At 37.0% G+C, this 24,520-nt stretch overlaps 2 protein-coding genes, 1 non-coding gene and 1 pseudogene across 3 annotated transcripts; 3 read left to right on the forward strand and 1 right to left on the reverse strand.

Annotated features, from left to right (window-relative positions):
- The first annotated feature begins 383 nt into the window (after positions 1-383).
- Positions 384-9,579, forward strand: LOC105045743 (ruvB-like protein 1). The gene is made up of 12 exons (XM_010924124.3): positions 384-531; positions 1,097-1,285; positions 2,627-2,758; positions 2,952-3,101; positions 3,605-3,760; positions 4,478-4,612; positions 4,715-4,780; positions 4,907-5,013; positions 5,285-5,384; positions 5,500-5,591; positions 8,891-8,960; positions 9,084-9,579. The coding sequence occupies exons 1-12, from the start codon at positions 439-441 to the stop codon at positions 9,171-9,173; spliced, it is 1,380 nt and encodes a 459-aa protein (XP_010922426.1). The 5' UTR covers positions 384-438; the 3' UTR covers positions 9,174-9,579.
- Positions 9,580-11,835: 2,256 nt separating this feature from the next.
- On the forward strand, positions 11,836-16,477 carry LOC105045742 (elongator complex protein 5-like; annotated as a pseudogene).
- Positions 16,478-18,229: 1,752 nt separating this feature from the next.
- LOC114914246 (U5 spliceosomal RNA) lies at positions 18,230-18,345 on the forward strand. The gene has a single exon (XR_003801034.1). It is a non-coding gene; the product is annotated as a U5 spliceosomal RNA (small nuclear RNA).
- Positions 18,346-22,959: 4,614 nt separating this feature from the next.
- Positions 22,960-24,079, reverse strand: LOC105045741 (uncharacterized). Its single transcript, XM_010924123.4, has 3 exons — positions 23,938-24,079; positions 23,739-23,844; positions 22,960-23,438 (listed from the first exon to the last, which is right to left on the reverse strand). The coding sequence occupies exons 1-3, from the start codon at positions 23,971-23,973 to the stop codon at positions 23,290-23,292; spliced, it is 291 nt and encodes a 96-aa protein (XP_010922425.1). The 5' UTR covers positions 23,974-24,079; the 3' UTR covers positions 22,960-23,289.
- Positions 24,080-24,520: the final 441 nt, after the last annotated feature.

A 24,520-nucleotide genomic window follows, 5' to 3' on the forward strand; every position in this document is an offset into this window, starting at 1 on the left:
TTTTTTTTATTTTAAAAAGATTATAAAAAATTTGAAATAAAAAATTTAAATTAATTTTTTTAATGAATTACAAATTCAAATCTTTATATTTTAAAATTCAATCAAAATTAAAATTTTAATTTATTTATTAATTTCAAACTTTAAAAAAAAAATTTCCTTAATTCGAATGGCGTTTTTAAAGACGCCATTTCAAATGGCGTTTCTATTTTTATTTATTTATTTTTTTTTTGGGACGATGCCATCGTGGAAATGGGTAGTGACGTGGAAGGGGAGAAAACACCATTCAAAATGACGTTTTTCCCTCTCACATTAGTTTGATAAATAAGTTTAGTTTTAATATATTTTGATAAAAAAGTTTTTTTTTTATATTATTTTGGAAAAAGGACTCCCTTAAACCCCGGCCCCCGAAGGTGGAGGAGAGAAGAGAGGGGGGGAGCCATGACAACGACGATGAGGATAGAGGAGGTCCAGTCGACCACGAAGAAACAGCGGATTGCCACCCACACCCACATCAAAGGCCTCGGCCTCGACGTACTTTTCTCCTCTCTCTCGCCCCATCTCTTTCCTCTTCTCATGGTTGTTGGGTTTCTAGCATCTAGGGTTTAGGGTTTAGGTTCTGTTATGTGAGTTCTGTCGTATTTCTTAGATTTCATCGTACAATGGAGTTCTAGGGGTTTCTCAAATCTTGCAGATAATGTAATCTTGATTGAAACTGGTCGATTTCTCATGCCATTATCATTTCCTTAAGAAAAGATTATTGTTCCTTTTTTGTCCTCTTTCTTTGATTGTCAACGGTTTGATGGAGTTAGAGGGATGGATGGAATCCTGCTTTAAGCGGTTCGATGTTAGTGTTGGCATACTTTTTGTTCTAGGGATTTCTCTTTTCTTTGTGCTTTCTGACCAAAAGGAAAAACTTTGACGTTTCTCTAATTTCACGGTTTAGTGTAGTTCTGGGGGTTACTGGATACCGAGTGGAGTGTAAATCTTTGATTGTTTGGGTCCGAGGGTTTTGCCTTTTTTTTTTAAAAAAAAAAAATTCAGTAAAAAGGGAAATTTTGATGTGTTTCGTTTGTTGATGTGTGTTTGAGCATGCCAGGCGAATGGAACAGCGATTCCTATGTCTGCTGGGTTTGTAGGGCAGGTGGCTGCAAGAGAGGCTGCTGGTCTTGTCGTTGATATGATACGGCAGAAGAAGATGGCCGGGCGGGCGCTTCTGCTTGCTGGGCCTCCCAGCACTGGCAAGACTGCGTTGGCTCTGGGCATCTCTCAGGAACTTGGAAGCAAGGTGCGTTTCATCTCTTGGTTGGTTTTTCTCTTCTTTTCGTTTCGTTTCTTTTCTTTTCTTTCCTTCGTCACGTGTTTGCTATTAGATCCTGACTGCCAAAAAAATTTGCTAGAGACCATTTTCTATATACTTTGAAAGTGTCTCAACTTTAAAGATGTTTCTTGTATGGAAACCTGCTCGATAAAAAACGTAGAACTTTTGACGTAGTAGTTTAATTGAATGGCTTCTGAATAACTGCATCACACCCCCCCCCCCCCCACCCCCGCGAGTCTATGTTAAATGGTCTTGTCATGGAGTTTACGTTCATAAGTTTGGGAACTGCACCTTGCCTAGGCCCTGTTTGGTTCTGTTTTTTTAACTGAAACATGGGATCCGATGCAGAAAATATGTTTGGCTACCCTGTTTCTATTTTTCTTTAATAAACAGTTTTCATTATTTCTAGAAAAAGTGGAAGTGAAAATTTTTCACTCCTAGTTCTTTTATACATGGGTCTTTACCCTGTTTCTCATCTGTTCTGCACAAACCTCCCTATGTTTTCCTTGAGCATGTCACCACCATCGAGCACGTCAGTCTCTCCTGCTTAGTTGATGACTGGAGTGAGTCCACCGCCAACCTCCTCCAACTGACACACCTCTCCCTCGCCTTCTTCCTTGGTTTGCCTCCCCTACGGCCACAATGAGCTCCCTGCCAGAGACCATGACGACATTGGCTACCGGCCTTGTGGTGGCTATTCAGGCAGTCAGGGCTGGACTATGTTAAGGCCACCACTGCCTTAGATGTTGCCCAGATTCTCTGTACTCGAGATCCTTGATTATTGCCCCGACCATGAAGCCATTGACGATGCTCAAGCTCCCCACCATCTCCTCCTGGTGCTGCCTCTCAGGCTCAATGCAGTTGATCCACTCTTCTCATTGTTAAAAAAGAAAGAAGAATGAATCAAATATGTTTTCTATTGCCAGAAATCCAAAAAAAATGGAAACATAATTCTTGTCTCCAATTTTTGTTTAAAAAGAAACATAACAATGATGCCAAATGAAGCCTTAATTCCTTTTTTTTTTTTTTTTTGGGTTTACTGTAAACTATATGCTTGTTGCTAATTTGATAAATGCTGTTACATACTATTGAATGCCTTTGCGTTAGTTAATGGTGTGCTATAATCTTCATTCTGCTCTATATGCTGCAATTTGAGGATGCAAATGCAACATACATGTTCTGGTTTGCAATTATTATTATTTTTTTTGTTCGAGATTATGATTTTGTCAATTTGATTGGCATTTAATGTCTTCATGGTCCATGGCCCATTTGTTGTTGTAATAAGATTGTGTTTAAATTGAGTTCTAGGTGCCCTTTTGCCCCATGGTTGGATCTGAAGTATACTCATCGGAGGTCAAGAAAACTGAGGTGCTTATGGAAAATTTTAGGAGGGCCATTGGTTTGCGTATTAAGGAAAACAAGGAAGTTTATGAAGGAGAGGTAAGTATTAGCTATGCTTGTTTTCTCTTGAATTGAGTTGTAGTTTTGTACTTCCGTTTATGGTTGATGCAGCTGGGATTGCCTGATATTTATGGTTTCTTTTGTCTCCCAACACATTTTAAAATATATTCTAAGAACTCTTTCAATTGGCTTGTTCACATTTTTGATATATTGAAATCAACTCCTACGATAGGTGACCGAGCTCTCCCCAGAAGAAACTGAGAGTACATCTGGTGGTTATGGAAAAGCCATCAGTCATGTAATCATTGGGTTAAAGACTGTCAAAGGAACCAAGCAGCTGAAGTTGGATCCAACTATTTATGATGCTTTAATTAAGGAAAAGGTAATAATTGTTTTATTATTCTTTTGTTATTTGAAGCCTACTTTTGCAATTTTTTAGAAATGAAAATCAGAAGTTTATGCAACCAAACCATTTTCTCAACTTGCTTAAATCCTGTTTTTCTTTTGTAAGGGAGGGTCGGTGATTTTCTTTTCATCAAATATAATACAAGGAAATGACCATTTTCTAAAAAAAAAAAAAATCTGCTATTTATACAGATTCCAGTGCTGTAAAAGTCCATCATATGGGGACTACGTCAACAGAGTACATCTTTTAATTATGTGCAAAATCTTGGATATAATCTGCATAGTAAATATGCTTTTGTATCTGAATTTTTTACATTGTCTCATATGTCTTTTTCATGTTGGGTTATGCATGATTCCTTTAATGAGTTTTGGTGCTAGGTATTCCTGTTTAGGTAACATGATTTTCTTTTAATTTCAAACTTTGTAATATTTAGTGATTATGGTTGTTGTCATATTGAAACTTACTGATATGAGCCACAGGTTGCTGTAGGTGATGTTATTTACATAGAGGCAAATAGTGGTGCAGTGAAGAGAGTCGGTAGATGTGATGCTTTTGCTACAGAATATGATCTTGAGGCTGAAGAGTATGTTCCAATCCCTAAAGGAGAAGTCCATAAGAAAAAGGAGATAGTTCAGGTACACTATCAGTAATTTCCAGAGCACTCTTTTGTGGTATATGAAGCCTGCTGTTTAAATAACAGATTTTATTGTGAAATACTTTTTTTTGATTTAAACTTCTAGTACATGTTATTTGAAAACATAAAAATGTAATACATTAATTGTCTAGCAATTTTATATCTTAAATGAATTAGAAGAACATTGCATTTTTGAAACTAGTGTATCTTTCTTAACGCTCTGATGCTTGAGCCAAGTATACTTGCAGTTGCCATGTCTTGCAAATATTATTGGATATCTATAATTGGCATTTTGGTGTTGTAAATTTATTCTACTCTTGCTAGAGAGGATGTTGTCACTCTATTGAATATTTTATTTGCTTGTTCAGAGCTCCAAATGTGCAGTGCCTTTATTCCCTTAATCTCATATTGTTTAGTTTACTTCTATTGTCTAAATAGCATGTGTTGGCTGGCTTACATCGTTTTGGATCTTGGAACTTGTTTGATGTGTGCATATTGATATTTCAAAGTTGCAGTCATTCCACCTTTTTTGTACTTTCTTTTTAAAAAAAAAAATTATGGATGTTGAATTTATCATATGATTTGTTGGCTTTCTATGAAACTATTTTGTGATTAAAAGCCATTTGAGATGTTCTTTATTTTTCGAATGGATCTAAGCGTGATATTGAGGAAGGTAACTCTTTTTTCTTTTTTTTTTTTGAAAAATATTAAATTGTAGGACGTTACACTACATGACCTTGATGCTGCAAATGCTCGCCCACAAGGAGGGCAGGACATATTATCCCTTATGGGCCAGATGATGAAACCTCGGAAAACTGAGATCACTGACAAACTACGGCAGGAAATAAATAAGGTAATGTATTAAATATATTTGAAGAATGTCAATCAAAACTTTAATATGCAAATTGCAGGTGCCTGGTATGCATGGTCTTACTGAAAGTTGCATTGGTGGCAGGTTGTTAATAGGTACATTGATGAAGGGATAGCAGAGCTTGTCCCTGGTGTCCTATTTATTGATGAGGTATCTCTCTTCTTTAGATTTCACATTGTTCAATTCATGTATGGTTAGGCTCTTTATTTGACATTTAGTCCTCTTTTTTGGTAGTCCTACCTTTGGTCCTTAATGGTACGCAACCTTTTTTTGCAGGTGCACATGCTAGACATTGAATGCTTTTCTTATCTTAATCGTGCTTTAGAGAGCTCAATATCGCCGATTGTGATATTTGCCACAAACAGAGGAATATGTAATGTAAGGTACAGTACTGGCAGCACCATGAATAAAGCTAATAACTTTCAATGTATCATTGTTTCTGTTTCTTAATTTCATCTACAATTAAACAAAAATTTATTATCAGTTTGACAATACTAGTTGATTCTGCAGTAGGATAATATAAATATAGGTTATTGCTCCTTAAACATTAATTTTGCCTTGCCAACTTACAAAACCTAGTCATTAGCTTTGCCACAGTCTAACTGCAAGTCATTAACATGGTTGTAATGCCGCTTATTTTATTCTTCTGCTCAGAGGAACCGATATGACCAGTCCACATGGCATACCAGTAGATTTGCTCGATCGTCTGGTAATCATACGGACAGAAACTTATGGACCCACTGAAATGATTCAGGTTCTAACCTTCACTCTTTTACTGTTTGTCTAGAAAATTAGTTGTCTACTGTCTACAGTCAATTCTTCCAAGATTGTATACTTTATTCTGTTTTCTACTTGTTGGCATGGATCAGATATTAGCAATCCGAGCACAGGTTGAAGAGCTTGATATTGATGAAGAAAGTCTAGCTTACCTTGGAGAGATTGGACAACAAGCATCTTTAAGGTTTGTTCTTTACTCTTGTTATTTCCTAGCATGCTATCCTTCAGTATATTTCTAAATTTTTTTATTATTCATACTTCTGAAATTACAGATGATATCTACATCAACATGCACTAAATAATGGCATAATTGCAAAATGTTCATGCATGCAACTCTGGGCATACTTTTGTGATGTTTTTTGCAGCATGTAAATTTTGTGCCATTATCATATAAGGAGCATGTGATGGCTATTAGGGTATGTATCATACTCCTATGAGCTCAAGTGTACATCTCAATATGCTTAGATACTTTGTGTAAGTGCTTCGCCTTTCTGGTCATGAAGTGTGTGGTGCACCCACAAGTTTCCATGTAGCATAACATATGTTATTTTATGCATATGCTTGTACAGTAGTTATTTTACTGTTTTTCTTACATGCAACGTGCATTTTCCATGTATTCTTTAGAGGAGATGTAGAATGAGCAGTGTTCTTATTCTAAGTAGTGGTACCACTTTCTCCCATGTATATGCCTCTTAACTTTCCATTAATCATGCAAGGCAAGCATCCATCATAAAGTTTTTGCACTAAATGTTTTACTTACATCTGCACCAATAAAGCCTTGCAGATTTCACCTTTCTTATTGAAAATAACAGTTTCTCTATAGAAATTATGGAGATGATGTCCTCTGTTTTTTTTTAAGCTGATTGCTGGGCTTAAAAATTAAATATCAGAAATAATTTTTTCTTCATACATGTGGATATATTTTAGATGAATTGCCTTTGTAAAAATCTCTTTAGTGGGGCATGATCTTTTGTTCATTTTGGTAGATTGTTTTAGTGGGCAACACTTTATACATGCTAAAGATCCTTTGTTTTGTGTCGAAATGGATTTAGAAACAGTAAATAAGATCTGGAGCTCAAGACGAAGCTACTGAAGAACTCCACTTATAGTAGTTAGGAAATATAAAGAGAGCAGTCACTTTTCTTTGGTGCCTCTGTTATTGTGTTCTAGTGATTCATGCATGAATTCATTTAAGATTTTACAGTGTTTTACAATTCTAAAAAGTGAGTAACCAAGCACTGTGCACTTTATCTTGAGCTTTCTCCACAATCATGGAAGACCATTTTTCTCAAATTACTTCTTTTCTGTTAGTTGACACATTTATTTCTTATAAATGCCCCATTAAAAAAAGGCCCATCTCTTATGAAAGCTTCTTGAAAGGGTGCAAGAGCAAATTCCAGTGTCACCTTTTGGCAAGAATTTTTTGTACAGCCTTCCAATGGCATGAGGAAAGACCGATTCGGTCTATAATGCATCATTTATTGTACTAATTTGTGCCACCATCTACCCATTTGTATGGGACATTGCTTACAGTACTCCAAATCTTTTTGAGAGCAATCCTAAATTTATCGGAAAAATTCAGAACGGAATCTGTTGGCACCGACAGTTGTGCCTACCAAGTTCAGCAGCCAGTTGAAGTCAGTTTCATCAAATGCTTTCTCCATATGTACAGCTTAGTACCTAACAGTGAACAGAACTATGAGCTATCAATGACAGATCTTGTCACGGTTTCATGAAAATACAGTTGAAATGAGATGGTTGCCTTTGGCATCCAAAATCAGAAACCATCAAGCATTGGTTTTTCAGTGGCATAGTCACATGCACCTGTTTACTTGAATTTTCATAAGAATTTTCTTCATCATGCAGTTATTTTACTTGAATTTTCATAATGATGTTCAACTTCTATCAAGCATGAGTGAAGGTAAAAAGAGTATACTGCTATTGCCCTTTTGGTGTTTAGCTTCCAAAAGTATTTCTTCCAAATGTCTTTCTTTCATGGTAATGGGTCCTGGGCCGGTTAAGAAGGCTTGACTGTCAATGTGCATGGGCAGATTGGCCCTAGAGATAGAAATGATATCTGTGGCCAATTATAATGTAGTTGGAGCCATTGGCTTTTCTCTTGGAGCATGAGGGTAACCTCAAGATTATGCGATTTTCTTGGAGAACTGCAATGGAATTGTGGAACAACTAATGTCAGGAACATAAAGGTTTTGTATAGAGGGATTGGGGCATGTCAATCTCTCAGTAATATTTAGGGCCTTCATGTGGTCTAATTTGCTGGAGAATCTTTCGGTTGTTTGATTATCTCATTTGCTAGTCTTTCCCAGTTCACATCCACTCCAGACCTACTTTAGGCTATGGCCCGACCTGCTTGATTTAAAATATGGAGAGGGATTTAGGCTGTTAGTTTTGAAGACATGTGGCTCTTGAACAGAGGGTGAGTATCCTTGATGGTGGAGCATATGTATGTCCAAGATTAGGAATAAGTTTGGTTTTAGAAAGCTAAAATGCTAAATAGAAATGTGGAACAATAGATTATTGGCATTTCTGAAGAAGAGTTTGCTGGGGTCGGCAGTCTGGAAGAAGTTGATGGTGGGGAGCCCTATAGAGGAAGCATTGAAGATGTTGAGATGTAAATTCATATGTTAATCAAAATTTTGGTGGCATAAATGTAAAAAATTGTGTAAATTGATAGATGGTCCCTCTATTGGCTGGGCTATAGTTTTTAATCCCTTTGACTGGGACTTTAACAGGTGCCCCGAGTTTCAAAGATTCTTTAATTCCTGGTGCCTGGCAGCTTTCTTTTACACAGTTATACTCCACCATGTGCACAGTTACAGATAACTGTATACATGCAGATATAAGTTATGCGGGTACAGTATAACTTTTTGCAGGAGCAATATAACTATGTGCAAGAACTAATATAAGTGTATACAAGATAAGTGTAAACATGTGCAAATCCTGTATAAATGTGTGCAGGACTAAAAATTAAATGTTAACGGTCAAAGGACCGCATGTTAGAGTCCTGTCAAAGAAAGGACTAGGTATTAATTTTCCCAATCTATTGCTGTCGTACTAGTTGCTGCAAAAACGTTCATGATTCATGTGTTATCCTTGTTGCTCCTATATTTCCCTTCAAAAACTCCTGTCATGAAGATATAATGTATAGAGGTGATGCATCTCGTTCCTAGTAATAAGTTTAATATAATGTCATGCACTCCAAGAATGCAAATTAGATTATGAGAGAGGCAGAGAGGTAAATTAGAATAATATAACATAGGAAAAATAATTTAGAGTACCTTAAACTATCCTACATATGTTTGCTATTACCATGTATTACATAGGAAAAATGAACATGTACTTTGATCTTTGCATGCTTGAGTTACCTACTCTCCTGTGTCCATGAGGGTTGTATTGTTCTCTTCTGAAACCCTTTTTTATGATTTTTAAACTTGGGCTTATAGTCATCGCCTGCTTTTTCAGGCATGCTATTCAACTGTTATCACCTGCTAGCGTGGTGGCCAAGACGAATGGAAGGGATAAGATTTGCAAGGTACTTGTTATGAGTTTGTTAAAATACTACCTTCTGTTGTAGGGCACATGCTTCCATTTGCATGCATAAAATGATTTACTAGGATTGTCCTGCTCATAACACGTATTTTAACACAATTTTCAGGCTGATCTTGAGGAGGTAACTGCACTGTATCTGGATGCAAAATCTTCTGCAAGGCTTCTTCAGGAGCAGCAAGAAAGATACATAACTTAATTGATAAGCTATCGGCTAGGTTCTTTGTTGAAGTGAGTTAGGAATAGCAAAGGCTCTCGCAGAACTCTGGAGAATTGAAATCCGTCAAGGCATGTTCGTTTAATGCCACTTCTATTCCTTGATGGAGTACTTTGTTTTTTCTAATGCAGGTCCAAGGCTTGTATGTGGCTCTTCTTTTCTTATTGGTGATTGTGGGTTCCATGTGGTTGTTTGTCATATAGGAATTAAACCTTGATTGTTGGAGAGCTTGTTAAAGGAAGGTCTCTATTGGTAGATTTGAAGATGTAGTGACGTGAATTAATTTCGATTTCTTCTGTGACCGGTAACTGAGGTGTTTTAGCTGTATTATCTACGCATCTCAAATCAGTGACAGATTTTGCTGTGTGATTTATTGCACTTGTTCTAAGATGATTGTGTGAACTATATGTTGCTGCCTCATGGCTCGTTTGGTTCGCGAGAATAATTTTTTTTAATATATAATTTTTTGAAAAGTAATTTTTCAAGAAGTTGTTTGTTAGAAATAAAATTTTGATATGTTTGGTTGAGATGATTTATTATAAAGTAATTTATATTTGAATAAATATTTATTTTTTTAAAAAAATTATATAAATTACTTATTATATTTTTAGTAGATATAAAATAATATATTTTTACTCATAAATTTTATATAAATATAAATATTATATTTATATTAATATAAATATAATATAAATATATTATAATATAATATTAATATAATAATATTATATTAACATAATATGAATATTTTAATATAATAAATTTATTAATATGGATATAAATATAATATTATATTAGTATAAGTATCATATTAATATTATATTTATATAAATATTAAGATATTAATATAAGATTATATTATTATTCAGTATTTTATTCTAATCATCTATTCATATTTTATTAAATTTTAATTATGAATCTTAAAAGGATATTTTAGAAAAAAAAATATTATCATTTTTCATCATGTCATGAAAAGTGTTAAAATTCTTCTTCATGGGTTTCTATTTTTCATGAAATGTGGAAAGAGATTTTCAATGAAAAATATTTTTTTCACTCTCTCTTCTTAAAATTTTAACTAAACAAAAGGTTTTTTCTTTACTTCTCAAGAAGTGTCTTTTCTTCTTTCATTTTCGATCAATCAAATGAGTTTTTAGTGGTATAATGGATAATTGTGCCCAAGAGTGCATATAGATGAGGTATTACAAAATGTCAATGCGTATGGGATGAGAAAATTGGATCACGGCTTTGTATAGTTTAGATTTTATCAAATTTGAAAGAAATCCAGTTTAATCGCACTTCACTTGTGGATCAGGGCATTGTGGACAGAGTGTATTCTAGTTGACTTGGGGATGCGGTTAGGTTGATGGTCTTCAATGTATGACTATTTGATTATGCTTTAAGATGTGTTCTCATCGATGATCATGCGTGATCATGTATTTTGAAAATGATTCCGGGTTATGATTGGGCGAGTGTGCATGCAAAAGTCCAGGATGTTCTCTCATGCAAAAGATGTTACCCTATTCTCCACTTGCACATATGCACTTTTGCATTGCTCAAGGTTGATTTATGCGAGGATGGTGGGTGATTAACTCCGACTTATTATTTGACATGGGACTCTACAAATCTAAAAACTCACAAATCTGAGAGAAATGTGTCTCTATGGGGGCGACAATAGCTTGATAAAGATAGATGAGACTTTTACTGACCTCATTTGGTTCTAAATTAAACGCCGAACTCGGAGATTGTATTTGGATGCAAAACAAGAGGGAACAAAAATCATCTAACTCATTGATTCCTTATTTCTTTACTCCTTGATAGGGAGGATTTGAACACCAAATACTTGGACCGTCTTGACCACTGCTTTAACCAGCAATGCCCAATGCAACCCTAGTATGGACATCAGCACAAAACCCTTATCGTTGCCCAACCTTCCTATTCGGCCGCTCCAAAACTCCTGAGGACGGAAAACAAGGGTTAAAAAAAAAATATTAACAGGTAAGACCTTTTACTAGATAGATTCATCATTGTTTTTTTTTTTTTTTTTAATTTAATTTTCTTTTCTTGAGATTCATGGGGGAAAGAGAGCACTTGAGGGAGAGTGGACGGGTTCTTTAGATTCTGATTGGGGTTTTTTTTCAAAGATATAGGATTTTGTGGGAGTTGTGGTATTATGAGTTACTCTTTTAGAGGTTTTCAGAGCTTAATCTTATTATAAGCATGATATTTTGTAGGTTTTAAAAATTTTTGATCCAGAGGATCTTTCTTTGGCTACGAAAATCTTTAATTTATGAGTTATATTCATGATAATATGAATATGAATGAGGATTGGTTGGATGGATTCAGATATCTGACAGGTATAATAATTTTAAATGGGATGGATTTGAAATTTATGATTGATCTCGTGATTGAATTTGAGATAAATTTGGATGGATTCGAATATGAATAGGACTAATTTTGTGGGTGCTCTACCCGTTGCCATCCCTGCTCTTTGAACCATTTGGATTCAATCATTTGTTTTAGATCGGGTCAGCAGGATGAGTCATGGGTCTTTGACCTCGTCCCAAAGTAAACCCTATAAAAACCGCTAAGCCCGCCAGCCCGATCGAGAGAAGTAGGGTTCAGTCCCCTCCTCTCCCTCTGCCTCTCGCTGGGATTTCCGATGGCGGAAACCATCTGCAGGTCCCTGAGAGGCGGATCTCTGGAGGGAGACTGGAAGAGCAGGCCCGAGCCCTTACCATCAAGGACTCCCTCCAAAGCCCTGTCGGTTTCCATGTCTTCGATCATTTCCTTTCTACCCTCGTTTCCCACATCTCCGCCGGAAAATCTCAAGCTAGGTTTGCTTCAAACGAAACCCTTTTTAAAGTTCTGTTGAGATTTAACTGAATTATGATGAATTACCCAACGCAGCGGTCTGGTTCTTGTTGCGTTTAATCGGAGCCCGTCTTTCTACTTCGATTTGTTCAAGACAAAAGGATTAGAAGCCTCTTTGATCGATAAATCGTAAGAAATTTGTGATATGGAATGCTTCATTTAGCTCGTGGATATCTGCTCTCGTGCATGTTAGGGTGCGGATCTTGGATTGCTGTTCGGATCTACTCGGGTGGAAGGACCAGCTTCTGCACTCAATGAGTGGATTACTGGTAAAGCAGCCAGCTACTTCCTCATGTTCTCTTCTTGGCTGGTTCTGTCGGAGTTCTTCAGTTCTCACGCCATGCTTGTGCGGCCTCAGAGTTTATTGGAGAAGGCAAGATTCGGTTTGCTGTTGCCATTGACCTGGTATGCCCATTATTTAGCCGAGTAATACGTTCTATATGCGGGAATTAAAAATGAAATAATGCAGCCGTAAAGCTCAAATATTGTAAGGGCATGCTGAGAAAATTCATCAATATGCTACTTTTCGACCTTGATACCTGCCATTAATTCATTGACTTGTTCTGTCTTACACTTCGAAATGCATCAATATGTATGAATTGCATTTACATTATGGAAGGATTGAGATTTTGGATGGCTTTCTTTTGTTAGTGTTACTTTATAACCTGTCCTTAGGGGCCTCGGGGATCAGTTTCGGTAAGAGCTTTTCTAGGTGCTCTACCGATCAGACCAAACCATTCCGAGCGGGTTTTGATCTTGCACGATCTGATAATTGTATTTAAAAGATTTCCATATCAAGCTCCCGAAATTTGGTTTTGATCCAAAATGCACTACATGGGGATTTGTGTACCATCAACATCACCAACAGTAATCACCAATCCAGATGTATGCTAACCTTGTATCATCAATATCGTTGCCTAGGTGGTTGCTTGACATTCACATGTTCTACTATTTATGGTGCATTGTACTATTTTTTCTCTTCTTAGTTTCATGTATCATGCACGAAAAATTTATTTTATATATTTGAATCTGTTGCGGTCAATTCCCTCGTCGCCTGATCGTCGGAAACAAGTATCTGCAAAAAAAGTCCACACTGACCGGAAGTGTCTCCGGCGGAGATCCTCCGACGGTCAAGTCAGAGAGGAGACTAGACAACAGTAGAAAAGAATCAAGGAGCTCAGCGAGAGAGAGAGAGTAAGCTCAAGGGTTTCCAAGGGATCTTTTTCAGTACTGTTGCCTTCCCCGTTTTATAGTAGAGTGCGGCATGATGCCGTCATTTATGGCGCAGACAATGGGAGAGTTGTCAAATCGCCGGAGACTGTCAGAGTCGCCATGGGGCTGTCAAATCACTAGGATTGACCCATGCCTTAGATGGGACAATGTCCCAGGGCGGCTACTCCGCACGCCTTTGTCAGGGTGGCGGTCCACAGCAGTCGTACGGCATTCGGGGGAACCGACCGACTGTACGTCGGCGTCTGGTTGAGGAATGTCGGGTGAAAGCCCAGGGACCCTCCGACGGATAGTCGGGGGCGTTGCGGGAGTCGGATATCAGGCTCCACAGTTCGGCCAGTCAGGAACGGAGAGGGTCTGCCCGACCGTCATATATTCGGTCGGGCAGCGTCGGCAGTCGTCGGTCGGTGCGGTCGGTAGAGTCGGGTGCCGGTCAGGCGGCCCCGACGGTGAGTCGGCGTGAGAGGGACCGGTCGGCATATCCCAACAGAATCTTTCTTGATGCTACCTATAATTACTTATTTTGTTTCCATTTTTATTCAGGACAGAGTCAGTCTTGAAACATGATTTTTATTGATTAAATTCACTTATTTCACTGCCTATATTATAGAAATCTGATGCTTCTACTCTTTTCAGGTTAGTAATATGCTGAGGCATGTTTCATTACCATCTGTGGCAGGCTTCCTTAATAACCTTCACGGCAATGGTATGCTTGTTCTTCTAAATTCTATCTTGACATCCTTTTCTTTGAAGAAAATTAAGGCAGGGAAGGATGTTGAGTTAATGTCAGCATACAGTTCATCACTCATTTGGCCATTCAGTTAACTTGCTAGTTCTTCTAAACTAGAGTTGCACATTTTTTTTTCCTTTTCTGGTCCTGTTTTGATTGCATGACCTTATGGGCAATGCTAGACTTCAACATAGCCTGGTGTTGATAGAACTACACTTAAACATCATTGAACTGTGATCATGATATTTAAATTATCTGTTAAAATTTAGTTGCTGTTAAATTGTTCTTTCTAATGTGAAATGCACTTTTTATCACTTCATGGAATCAAATCATAGTTACCAGTCAAAATTAAAGTTGAGATGGATGTTTGACAATGTAGACAATCAACCCTACATGTTACAACTTTAATTTGCCTTCTCTACTTGCAGATCAAATTTCATGTCTCTTTTGGTTAATACACACAGCCATTCATGAACCCAGGGCCTCTTCAGCTCTTGAATATATTGCCACTATGGTTGCCAGTTTAGAACCAATGATGCAATCTAGTGATGGACAAGGAACTTCAGGAAGCTTGCTTTGGCTTGAAGAAAATTCTCGTACAGCAAAGTTTCATGTGTGCCTGAAGCGCCGTAATGGACGGGTTAAACGGTTTGTAAGCTCTCTCCTACTTCATTCAATCTCTCTCCTCCTTTTTGGTATTCATTCAATTGTTATCGTTTTTAAATTGCATTTATGTTTTCCAAGATGAAGAATTGCATATGGAGCAAGCTGGGATTAGATTTGAAGCAGCATCTTCTGTAAGGACAATAGTTAATCAAAACCTTTTGCCGAGGGTCAGTGACATGAAGTCATCAGTATTTTCTTAACTTTTGGGAGCCTAGAACCTCCCATCATTCTCACATATTAGGTTGCACCAGTACATAAGTGGACATGCATGCTTGTATTGCACGTTACATGTAACTCCCTTCTTCAACAGGTTCAATTCAATCTCCAGCTATCAGATAAGGAACGAGTTGACAGGGCAAATGTTGTCCTTCCTTTTGAACATCAAGGTATGAGTCTAGCTTTTGCAAAATTGAAAATTAGCATTTTTCCTTGGTTTATATAGTTTAGGCGCCACTGCTTGGTGTGATAGTAAAAGGCTTGGGCTGACAAAAACAATGGTGCTAGTTTTAGTTCTAGGGCAGCCATTTTGTTGAAAATATGCCAAGGATTATATCTGTCCCCATTCTGCTCTCCCATGACCCTGGATTGCTGCAGACCATAATTGGGTAAGGGCCCTATGGCCCTTTTAGTTTATAATTGCCCTCACATTGTTTAGGTGTAGTGTCTTTGTTTTCATTATGACCTTACAAGATCATAAAGTTGTTTTCCCATTTATAGTCCGTTTGATGTTTTGTATATATAGAAACACACATATGTATCTCTCTCTGTGTCTGTGGGCCCTTTTTTTTTTTTTGTTGGGGGGTGGGGTGGGGGGGCGGTGGTGTGCAGGTTGGGGAGGTGCAAAGATAATGCATGCTAAAGTTTTCAATGATGGCCATTGCTATGAATATTTGAAGATTTAACTTCTGAAAGTGAGTTGAAAAGGAAGCGATTCCAATGCAGACATGTTGTAGCCATTAACTTAATGACAATTAGTTAAATTTGTAGGCATGTACAAGGTAAATAGGTATTAGTACTGCTTCGTAGCTATGACACAAGCTTCTGGTGATGTTATGATATTATATCATATTTGTTGAGCCGAAGTATAAGCTTTAAAAGTGTAAGCGAACAGCATCTGAAGCACTGCACAAGCATTAAAAATTTATGATATATGACAGCATGGTCGCAGACATCTTGCTATTTGCCTTTTACTTTCTCCAAATTGTCAAAATATACTGACCATGTTGAATTATGCCAGGAAATGGCGAGGCTATACAGATATATGATGGGCGGCGATCCCTTTCTGAGGGCCAGAAAGATCCCCATTTGATGCAGCCTTCTGCCTTTTCTCATAAAATAAACACCCAGACCAATAATGAGAAGGGTGAAATACATTATATTCGTGACTCAGATGATGAGCGACCTGATTCGGATGAGGACCCTGATGATGATTTGGATGTATGAAACCCTTCTTGTTCAGTGACTTACTATGAAAATTAAATAGTAAACAACTTAATGTTGCTGTGTGGTGCTATTTCTAAACTGGCCGTGTGGTGCCATTCTTATATCTAGAAAGGTTCTTAAGGTGTCATCAACAAGCAACTGGGTGCTAAGGGACTCTTGTTTACCTCTGATTCTGGAACCCAGTTTTGCGAATATGCAAGTTATGAAGAGGATGTAAAAACGAAGTGTACTCTAGCACAAGAGTTTTGTGTGTAGGGCTATTAGAATTCTTGGACCTTCTTAAAGAAAAAAAATGATCATTGAGTTTGGTGTTTAGATAAAGCAAAATTCTTTTTGCTGATATAAACGTCTTGGTTTTCATATTGCTGACTATTTCCTTGGCTGGCAGCTTTTACTAGATGGCAATGCGGTTAAACATATTGCGGGTGCTTATTAGCATGCCCAGATTCAAGTATTACCTGTCTCTCTGTATGATGTGCACAAGTGAAGATTGCCCAGTCGGTAGAGGTATTTTGGTCCTGCAAGATTTGTTATTGTGGTTTGGTTTGGTTGGGTAGAGGGCTCTTCGATGCTATTTTAGACTCCGTACCTAGTATCATTTGCTGTTTTATTTTAATGAAGTGTGTCAGTATCCTTTAAAAGAAAAAGGTTTGGTTGAAAATGGTAAGTTTGCTCCTCACGGGCTTCCTTCCAAAGGTGTGAACAAGTTTGCAACTAATGGTCCTCTATGGTATGTATCAAAGACATCTTGTTTCTTGCATTTTACTGGCAGAATACTCCCGATGTTAATAAGCTAGGTTGTCAAGAGCCTGCTACTAGGCTGTTATCAACCATGACCTGGAATCGCGGCTGTCTACGTCTGCTAAGGTGGCTTCTGATATGCAGTCCCCTGCCAACGACATCAAGCATGACCATATGCTTCTCATAATGAAGAAGATGCTACCAGAAATATTTCGATACCTGCATCTGGTGGTTATGAAGGGATGAAAAATGATTGCATAAAATCGATCAGAATTAATCATCACCTTTGATATCATTATAAATTAGTTTTAATCATTAGCTGATGCCAGAGGATAAATAAACAAACAGATATCTGTTCCACCCATTTATCAGTCCATGAATAATGTACTACAAGTCTCTCTGTGACATGCAGGTCACCTCCCTGCCTATGAACTTGAATGCAAGATAAAGAAGGTAAAAAAGAACGCAATGCATGAGGCTAATTGCTTATCGTGAGAGGTCATAAATTACAACTCTGGCAACATCCTTTGAAACTAATATAGCGTATGACATGATGTAGATAAATCAAGGCTCATATTGTTGAGTACTTGTGCCCAGAATAATGATGGAAAAGGCAGCTGAAATGCACACCATAAACTCCTAATTGTGATCCAGACTTCATGCATCAGTAGCTTGTTATAACAAGTATAATGTACAAGGACATATCCCATCTTACCGTCATAGAAGAGCAGATGTCAGCATCAAGTCCATTCTACCCCAGAATATGTTCTTGAGCCTGTCGAGTATTCTCATAAAAAAGTTTCGATTTTTTAGAGCTACAAGCTATGGCCGAGCCTGCCAAGATTCGACAACATTAGACCAGCTGTGTGTCACAAAGTTCTTTGCTATTACGAAACTGATGACCGAAACAACGCGCGACGGTCCTATCTTATACTGAAGTCGGCAATCTCCGACTGAAATCAACGTAGTTTTGCGTGCTGCGTGAGGTGAAGCCTGGAAGGGAATTAGCACTGCTTTGTGGTCTGGGTCCTGGACTACGTCTTGGGTTCGGAAGGATGTCGAGGAGGTAATCACCGATCACGGTGGTTGTTTTGGTCTGGGTATTGATGCCTCGAGTGTCCTTATCTTCTCTTCGTCGGCGAGGGAGTTTGGGAGAAGTCGGCAGATGGTGAGGGAAAGGATCCCGATAGCGGGGATTCGGAGAAGAGGTGAGATTGAATCCGTGGCAGGGGTTTGACGTTTGGAGGAGCTATTACGTGGGAACAGGAGCGTTTTAGTCCCACATCGGGAGGAAAAGAACGTCTCGCGAGCTGTGGCTTTATAAAAGAAACCGTGGGTCTCCATTGAAAAGCCACGCAGCTGCGTGGTGGGCACACAGCGAACTATTCTTTCGCCTTTTACTAAAGAATACCGTGTGCCCGTCACAGAAAGCAGCATACGCCAATTTTTGGAGGGTCTATTACCTTTGGTGATGGACCCTACAATTTGAACTCAAGCATCTTTTCATCATTCTCCGCAGTGGTAAGGAAATAGAGTAGCACTTAACTCTCAAGGTTCGACAGATCCACATTGGTTGCAATGGATGTCTGAGTGGCACTAGTATTGGGTGTATACAATGTGGGATAAACGTGAATATAATTAGGGGAATGTGGGATAAACATGAATATAATTAGGGGAGGGAGCAGGAATTTTTTTCTATAGAGAGCATGATTATTAAAAAATGAAAAAGATTTATTATTATAATTAAAAAATATAAACATCTTTTAAGATTTGTTTTAGATTGACAAATGTATTATTGAAAATAACAAATTTCACTTGTCCAATGAGCAAATTTAGAAATATTGTTTCAAGATATATTTTGATCAACAAAGTAAATGAGCAAATCGTTAATAATAGAGCTACAAAGTTTATTGGTAGAAAAGATATGCAGTTTATCTATCATTTGTCTTGTCAATATTTATCACCGTTAAGTTACTATAAAAATTTTATGACCATATTAATAATATAAAAAATTAATAAAAATTAATTATAAATATGAATTGCTGTAGAATAATAGACAAATGGTTGGAAGTTTATGATTCAAATCTAAAAGAACATCTAATAACATAGATGTAATGAAATATCAAATTTTATTTTCTTTGCAAAAGAAAAATTCATTCTAGGAATTGATGTATTATACCACAGTAGGAAGAAAATATCTATTGGTGTTACAATTAACGTAACGGATTATCAAAATTATTGTGCCTCAACTTTCTCCTTTTGGATAATAGATTTTGTGGGATTTGAATGTTTCTATTTGGATGGGAATGGCAATGAAAAAGATTAGTTAAAAAGAGATTATTTTGAAAAGATCAAAGTAATAACAGGAATAAAAAAAATGGATATGCAAAGATTTTTGAAACTATCTATTGTCCAAAATTTATGAGACATAGGAAGGCCCACGTCGGGGCTTAGCCCTATTTACTACAATGATATATTAATAATTAGACCTTTTCTTTTCTAGTATTTGTATGATAATAAGTATGATTGTGGGGACGACAATTTTAGTCGAATCATTGGGTATCCAATTTGATCCGATCTGATTAAAATCCGAGATAGATATGAATTCTAAAAAAAAATATTCGAAATGAATTTAAATCGAATACGAATAACGACATGCTCCGTCCCAAATTCGATCTAATATAATCTTAATATATATCCTCTTTTAAAATTATAATAATTTTATATTATTTACAGGCACTCGATCTAATTCAATCCGTATCTTTATTTAAACCCGATCTGAGGTGGGCATGAGGCGAGTATGAATATGAAGTTTTTACTTACAGACTGATTAGACCGATCCGATGCATATCCGACCTATTGTCATCTTTATACTACTGTTGTCATAGTTGATATATTTCCTTACTTCTCCATCAGAGGATAAGGTGATAGAAAGGGGCATCTAACTATTTATTGAGGATGTGTGGATGCCAATTCGTCAAGTTGATAAAATTTGTAGAGGGTGGTGCCGCTCGTTTCAGCTTTTAAACATTATGAAGTATCACTAAAAAAAAAAAAAATCCAAAATGTGCTTGTCTTCGTGAGGAGAGGGAAAAAGTTGAGAGGAAGAGGTGGAAATGGACGGCCTGTGCTGGCCCAGCCCATGACTACTTCTTAAGAGAAATTTGTTAGAGACGAAAGATTCAGCCTTCAATCTTTTGTAACCATGTGGTCTCAACTCTCAACTGCTTCCTGATACCAAAAAACTCTCAACTGCATGCTTGGCCGGATGTAAATCCTCATTCACGCATTAGTTACAGTACAGATATTATTATCCTACGTGCAAAAATGTATATATTTTTTTCAATGACCATTTGATCCATTACTTTTCCTTCCAATTCATGTGCATACTGTAACTCAAGCTCTTGCTTAAAAAGGGCCGGATCTTATCTTCTTCAATTAGCTCATGCACGTAAAAGAGATTTGCTAATGCTCTTAATCCACAAATGATGGAAAGGCTGCCTTGTTATTTGCCTACAGCATGGAGACGAGAGATGTAACATCCATATCCTATCTAGTTCATGGCAAAGGACTAAAGGCATGCTACTGCTCCACTTTTTCTTAAGAACGATGTCTCTTAAAATGCTCGACATATGCAACATTTTCACTGGGCAGGGGACCAATAACAATGATGAGTGGAAACCTAATTAAAAGATACCGATCACTCAACAAATATCATTTGCAGCAGATTTTGATATCTGTCTCCAGTGATACAAATCCTCCAAGCACGGAAATGTTGAGTGCCAGTAGAAATTTATGTTTAAGATAACAACCGAGCATATAGCACTACTTTGCAGTAGTTTATCTACTTGATCATATTTCTTCACCTACAAATGGTTTTGCTTTTGTCTTCTTTTTTTTGGTGAGCAAAAGCCTCAACTCGATGTAAATTGAAATGGTCGTATTATAACTAAAATTTGCCAAAAAATTGAACCAAATTTTGACCAGTCCACTGAGAAATTATAAATTTTTTGTCCTTTTTTATTTTTTGAGTAAATAGTTCAAAAATGGATGCTAATTTTTAGAAGAAATTAGGTATACAAACATTAAAAATAAAGGATTGGTACCATGAAATATGAAATTTGAGCAATTAAGAAGTGGCACCAAAGGGTAGGTTAATCAGCTGCTCAGGACAAGTTGAGCTAATTGGAATCAAAGCACCACGTTGCAGTAGAAGAGGATTATTTTTCTCTGAGAGGACAAGGATGGCAGCAATATGTAAGTCAAGTATTGTTGCATATTTTCAAAATAAAAGAAAAAAATATTTTACTTAAAACATAAATAAATAAGCATCATGGTGGTTGGTTTGCCTGGATCTTATATATATATATATATATATATATATATATATATAAAATAATAATAATAATATTATGTGAAGGAGATTGGAGTGTTGTCTGCTCAGTTTCTTAAATGATGTACCATCTGAAAAGATTATCTCTTCATATTAAATTATGTTATTAATATATGATATTATTATTATTATTATTATATATATATATAACAATATTATGTGAAAAAGTATTGGAGTGTTGTCTACTCAGTTTCGTAAATGATGCACCATCTGAAAAGATTATCTCTTCACATTAAATTATGTTATTAATATATAGTATTATTATATTCTTACAATTAAAACATATTTATATAGATAGTTGAAAATATGAAGTAATTTTAAGAATTTAAATAAATGTTATTTTATTATTTAGATAATTTTTTTTTTAATTTGATCAGATCTAGAAGAAAAATTATTTTCATACATTCGGTTCCGCATAATGCATGGGTCTTTGACGAGTGATTAAATAAAATGGCAAAAAAACTCATCATTTGGAAACAAGAAAATATAGTCTCTTGCCTGTCCGGTGGGGTGACAAAATCAAACACCAATTAAGTAAAGACCAAAAGGATGGCCATGGAGAACTAAGGCATCAGAATCACCACCTCTATATCATGAACATCTCAATATCTTGCAAATAAAACATAAGATGAGCAAGTATAAGCAATTTGAACAAGGAAGTGCTTCACACTATGAAAATTTTTAATTGGTCTACCAGGAAAAAAAAAAAAAGAAAATCTCATATGAGTTTGAATGTTCTGCATAGTTGGGCGGTGAATGCTATGAAATAGAGCAATAAATTCAATATTATGGACAACCCTGCATGAGTTTCATAAAATAATATAAGACAAAACAGACGTTTGATCAAAACATAAAAAAGCTACTGTCATGACGAGATTTTGCATTAGCACTTGGTAGAATTAAGAGGTGAGAAAAATTGGAAAGAGGCAAACCATGTGATGGTTTGAACCTTATCCACACAACTTTAGCTTTTGTTAATGGTGAAAGAAACATTTCAAAGTTGAAAGAGACCATGCCAACCTTTGTCTTATGGTAAATCAATCAGAAATTAAGAGATAGAAAAATGCATGGATCAACAATAGAAGTTCATATAGAAATCCCCTTGTTATCATGATTTTCCACTACTTTAAACTGTTATTACATCTCCCATCAGTCGTAGCAGTACTAGCTAGTCTATAAAATAAATGGACAATCACCCATAAAATTCTTCCTTCTTATCATGAAAATTAATTAACATATTTATTTTTTTCTTTCGGATCTCATCTATCACCAAACATCTCTCCACGTATCTCCATATGCTATAAGATTGCTGAACTATGATGAAAAGCTCTTCCATCAACTTCTATTATTATTATTATTATTTTTTAATATTTGATGTCCTAGAAAGAAGCAGGATTTTAATTTACTATAATACTTTAAAAAAATTTTAAATCCTTTAATCATTAGATTTCTCTCTGCACGCTCTGACTTAATATAGATGGTAGTGATTTATAAATGATAATCTGTTATAATCAGTTGCGTGTATGGTTGTTATGATAAATATTTTTTAAAATATTATTTTAATTAACTTTTTTAATAAAATAATATATATAAAAAAATTAGTATACAGCACTCGCCAAGGCAACAATCTCGACGGACTCCAAAGAAAGCGAAGGCACCGTTCACGTCCAACTCAATCCAAAGCAAACAAAAAGTGAAGAAGGAGAACGTCGATCCACAGAGGAAAAAAAACCAGCAAATTCCAGAAAAATTACACGTAATAATGGACCGCTTGTTCCTGTGATGCCACTTGCTACATTAAATTAAGAGTACCGTGCTAACCTGTCGCGATCGACACATTCCTAACCCAAGTCCTCCCGCTCCATAGACTGGAACAGTTTTGGGGCATATCCACCCTAGGTCTGTGGTGGAATTTACGACGTGCTGCCACCATCTTCAGCAGGAGTAGGTACTTTAGACTTTTTTTTAGAAGATTTTGGAGGGTTGATCATGACGGGAATGGAACCAATGGATGGATCGATCTGTTAATCCTCGTCGTCAGGATCTCTGGCAGCCGTCTCAGCCAGCATCTTTTGGACCCTTTCCATCGCCTCCATCTCCAAAACACGCTCCTCCCTCTCTCGCGTGTATGCCTCGAAGAACTCCTTGTTCTCCTTCTCCAACTCCGTCCATACTAGCACAGCATACAACACAAACACGATCAGTTCTAAAAAGATCAGCCATCAAGTTATGTTATAAACTTTTTTCCCCTCTTTTTCCTGAGATCACGTAACATAAGACAACCAAATATTTAGGAAACGCCTCCAAAAGTTGGAACCCAGAACCTTCTCCTCAATGAAGAGAAGGGTGCATCCACTAGACTATACATAGCGTACTTTGTATATGTGTTCTGTTTTCCTTTGAATAAGCATTAAAATATAACAAGAAGATGAAGTGGAGAGGCAGGAGCAGTAGCAAAAGAAAGGTTAGTTACCAGTGGACGTGATGACAGGATTAATGTTAGCATGCTTGGAGAGGGCTTCCACGCACTCGTCCTTGTTCATGTGGAAGAGAAGGCACTTCTCTATCAGATGTTGCACCTATGATCAAAGCGCACATATGTATATCCAATGAAATAACGAGAGAAATTAGTGATCGAAAAAAAGTTTTCAGGTTTTCATCTCTTATATTACCATTCGGATGTAGGAAGCTGATGAAGAGTCAGCCATGATCAGATTAAACCACCTGTGATCACTTAACAAACACTAGCTAATAAGACTAAGATGGGAGGGGAGAGAGAAATGAGGAGTGAAAGCTAAAGTCAGAAGTAGGAATATAAATAGGAAGGGGAAGAAGAAGAAGAAACACGAGGAGATGAGGGGCCAGAGAGTTCACGTGGGAGAAGGGCGATGATTGGAGGAGACGAGATGAGGGTGATTGAATGCCGCCAGTATTGCAAGATATGTCCCACCAGTCTTCACGTGACGGCGGGCCCCAATCTTTGCAGCCACGAGCTAATTGCTTGCCGAGCCCCAGACTGGCACTCATGGCCCGCCGGCCAACCACACGTGCCAAGGGCCCTACGCGCGGGGGAAATTATTCCCTGCAGCACGTGCCAACGACTGCTGCTTGTACTTATAGACCCCATTACACGAGCATATGGTACACACAGTACCGAGAATAATTTTTTCATGCGCTGATATCTCCGCTTCGCTCTCCCTCTTCCTCTGAGAAATTAGCATGCCTCTCGCCGCTCTGTCCAAATGAGAAACTATA

The sequence above is a fragment of the Elaeis guineensis genome, chromosome 5 (assembly GCF_000442705.2).
Source record: "Elaeis guineensis isolate ETL-2024a chromosome 5, EG11, whole genome shotgun sequence".
NCBI lineage: Eukaryota > Viridiplantae > Streptophyta > Magnoliopsida > Arecales > Arecaceae > Elaeis > Elaeis guineensis.

Excerpts from the sequence above, each read along its gene's own strand:
- LOC105045743 (XM_010924124.3), top strand. The coding sequence starts at position 439 with ATGACAACGACGATGAGGATAGAGGAGGTCCAGTCGACCACGAAGAAA. Across the intron at positions 2,759-2,951 it reads AGGAAGTTTATGAAGGAGAG|GTGACCGAGCTCTCCCCAGA; the intron begins GTAAGTATTAGC and ends CTCCTACGATAG. Across the intron at positions 5,592-8,890 it reads GGACAACAAGCATCTTTAAG|GCATGCTATTCAACTGTTAT; the intron begins GTTTGTTCTTTA and ends CTGCTTTTTCAG.
- LOC105045741 (XM_010924123.4), bottom strand. The coding sequence starts at position 23,973 with ATGGCTGACTCTTCATCAGCTTCCTACATCCGAATG. Across the intron at positions 23,845-23,937 it reads CAGCTTCCTACATCCGAATG|GTGCAACATCTGATAGAGAA; the intron begins GTAATATAAGAG and ends CTTTGATCATAG. Across the intron at positions 23,439-23,738 it reads TCCTGTCATCACGTCCACTG|TATGGACGGAGTTGGAGAAG; the intron begins GTAACTAACCTT and ends ATGCTGTGCTAG.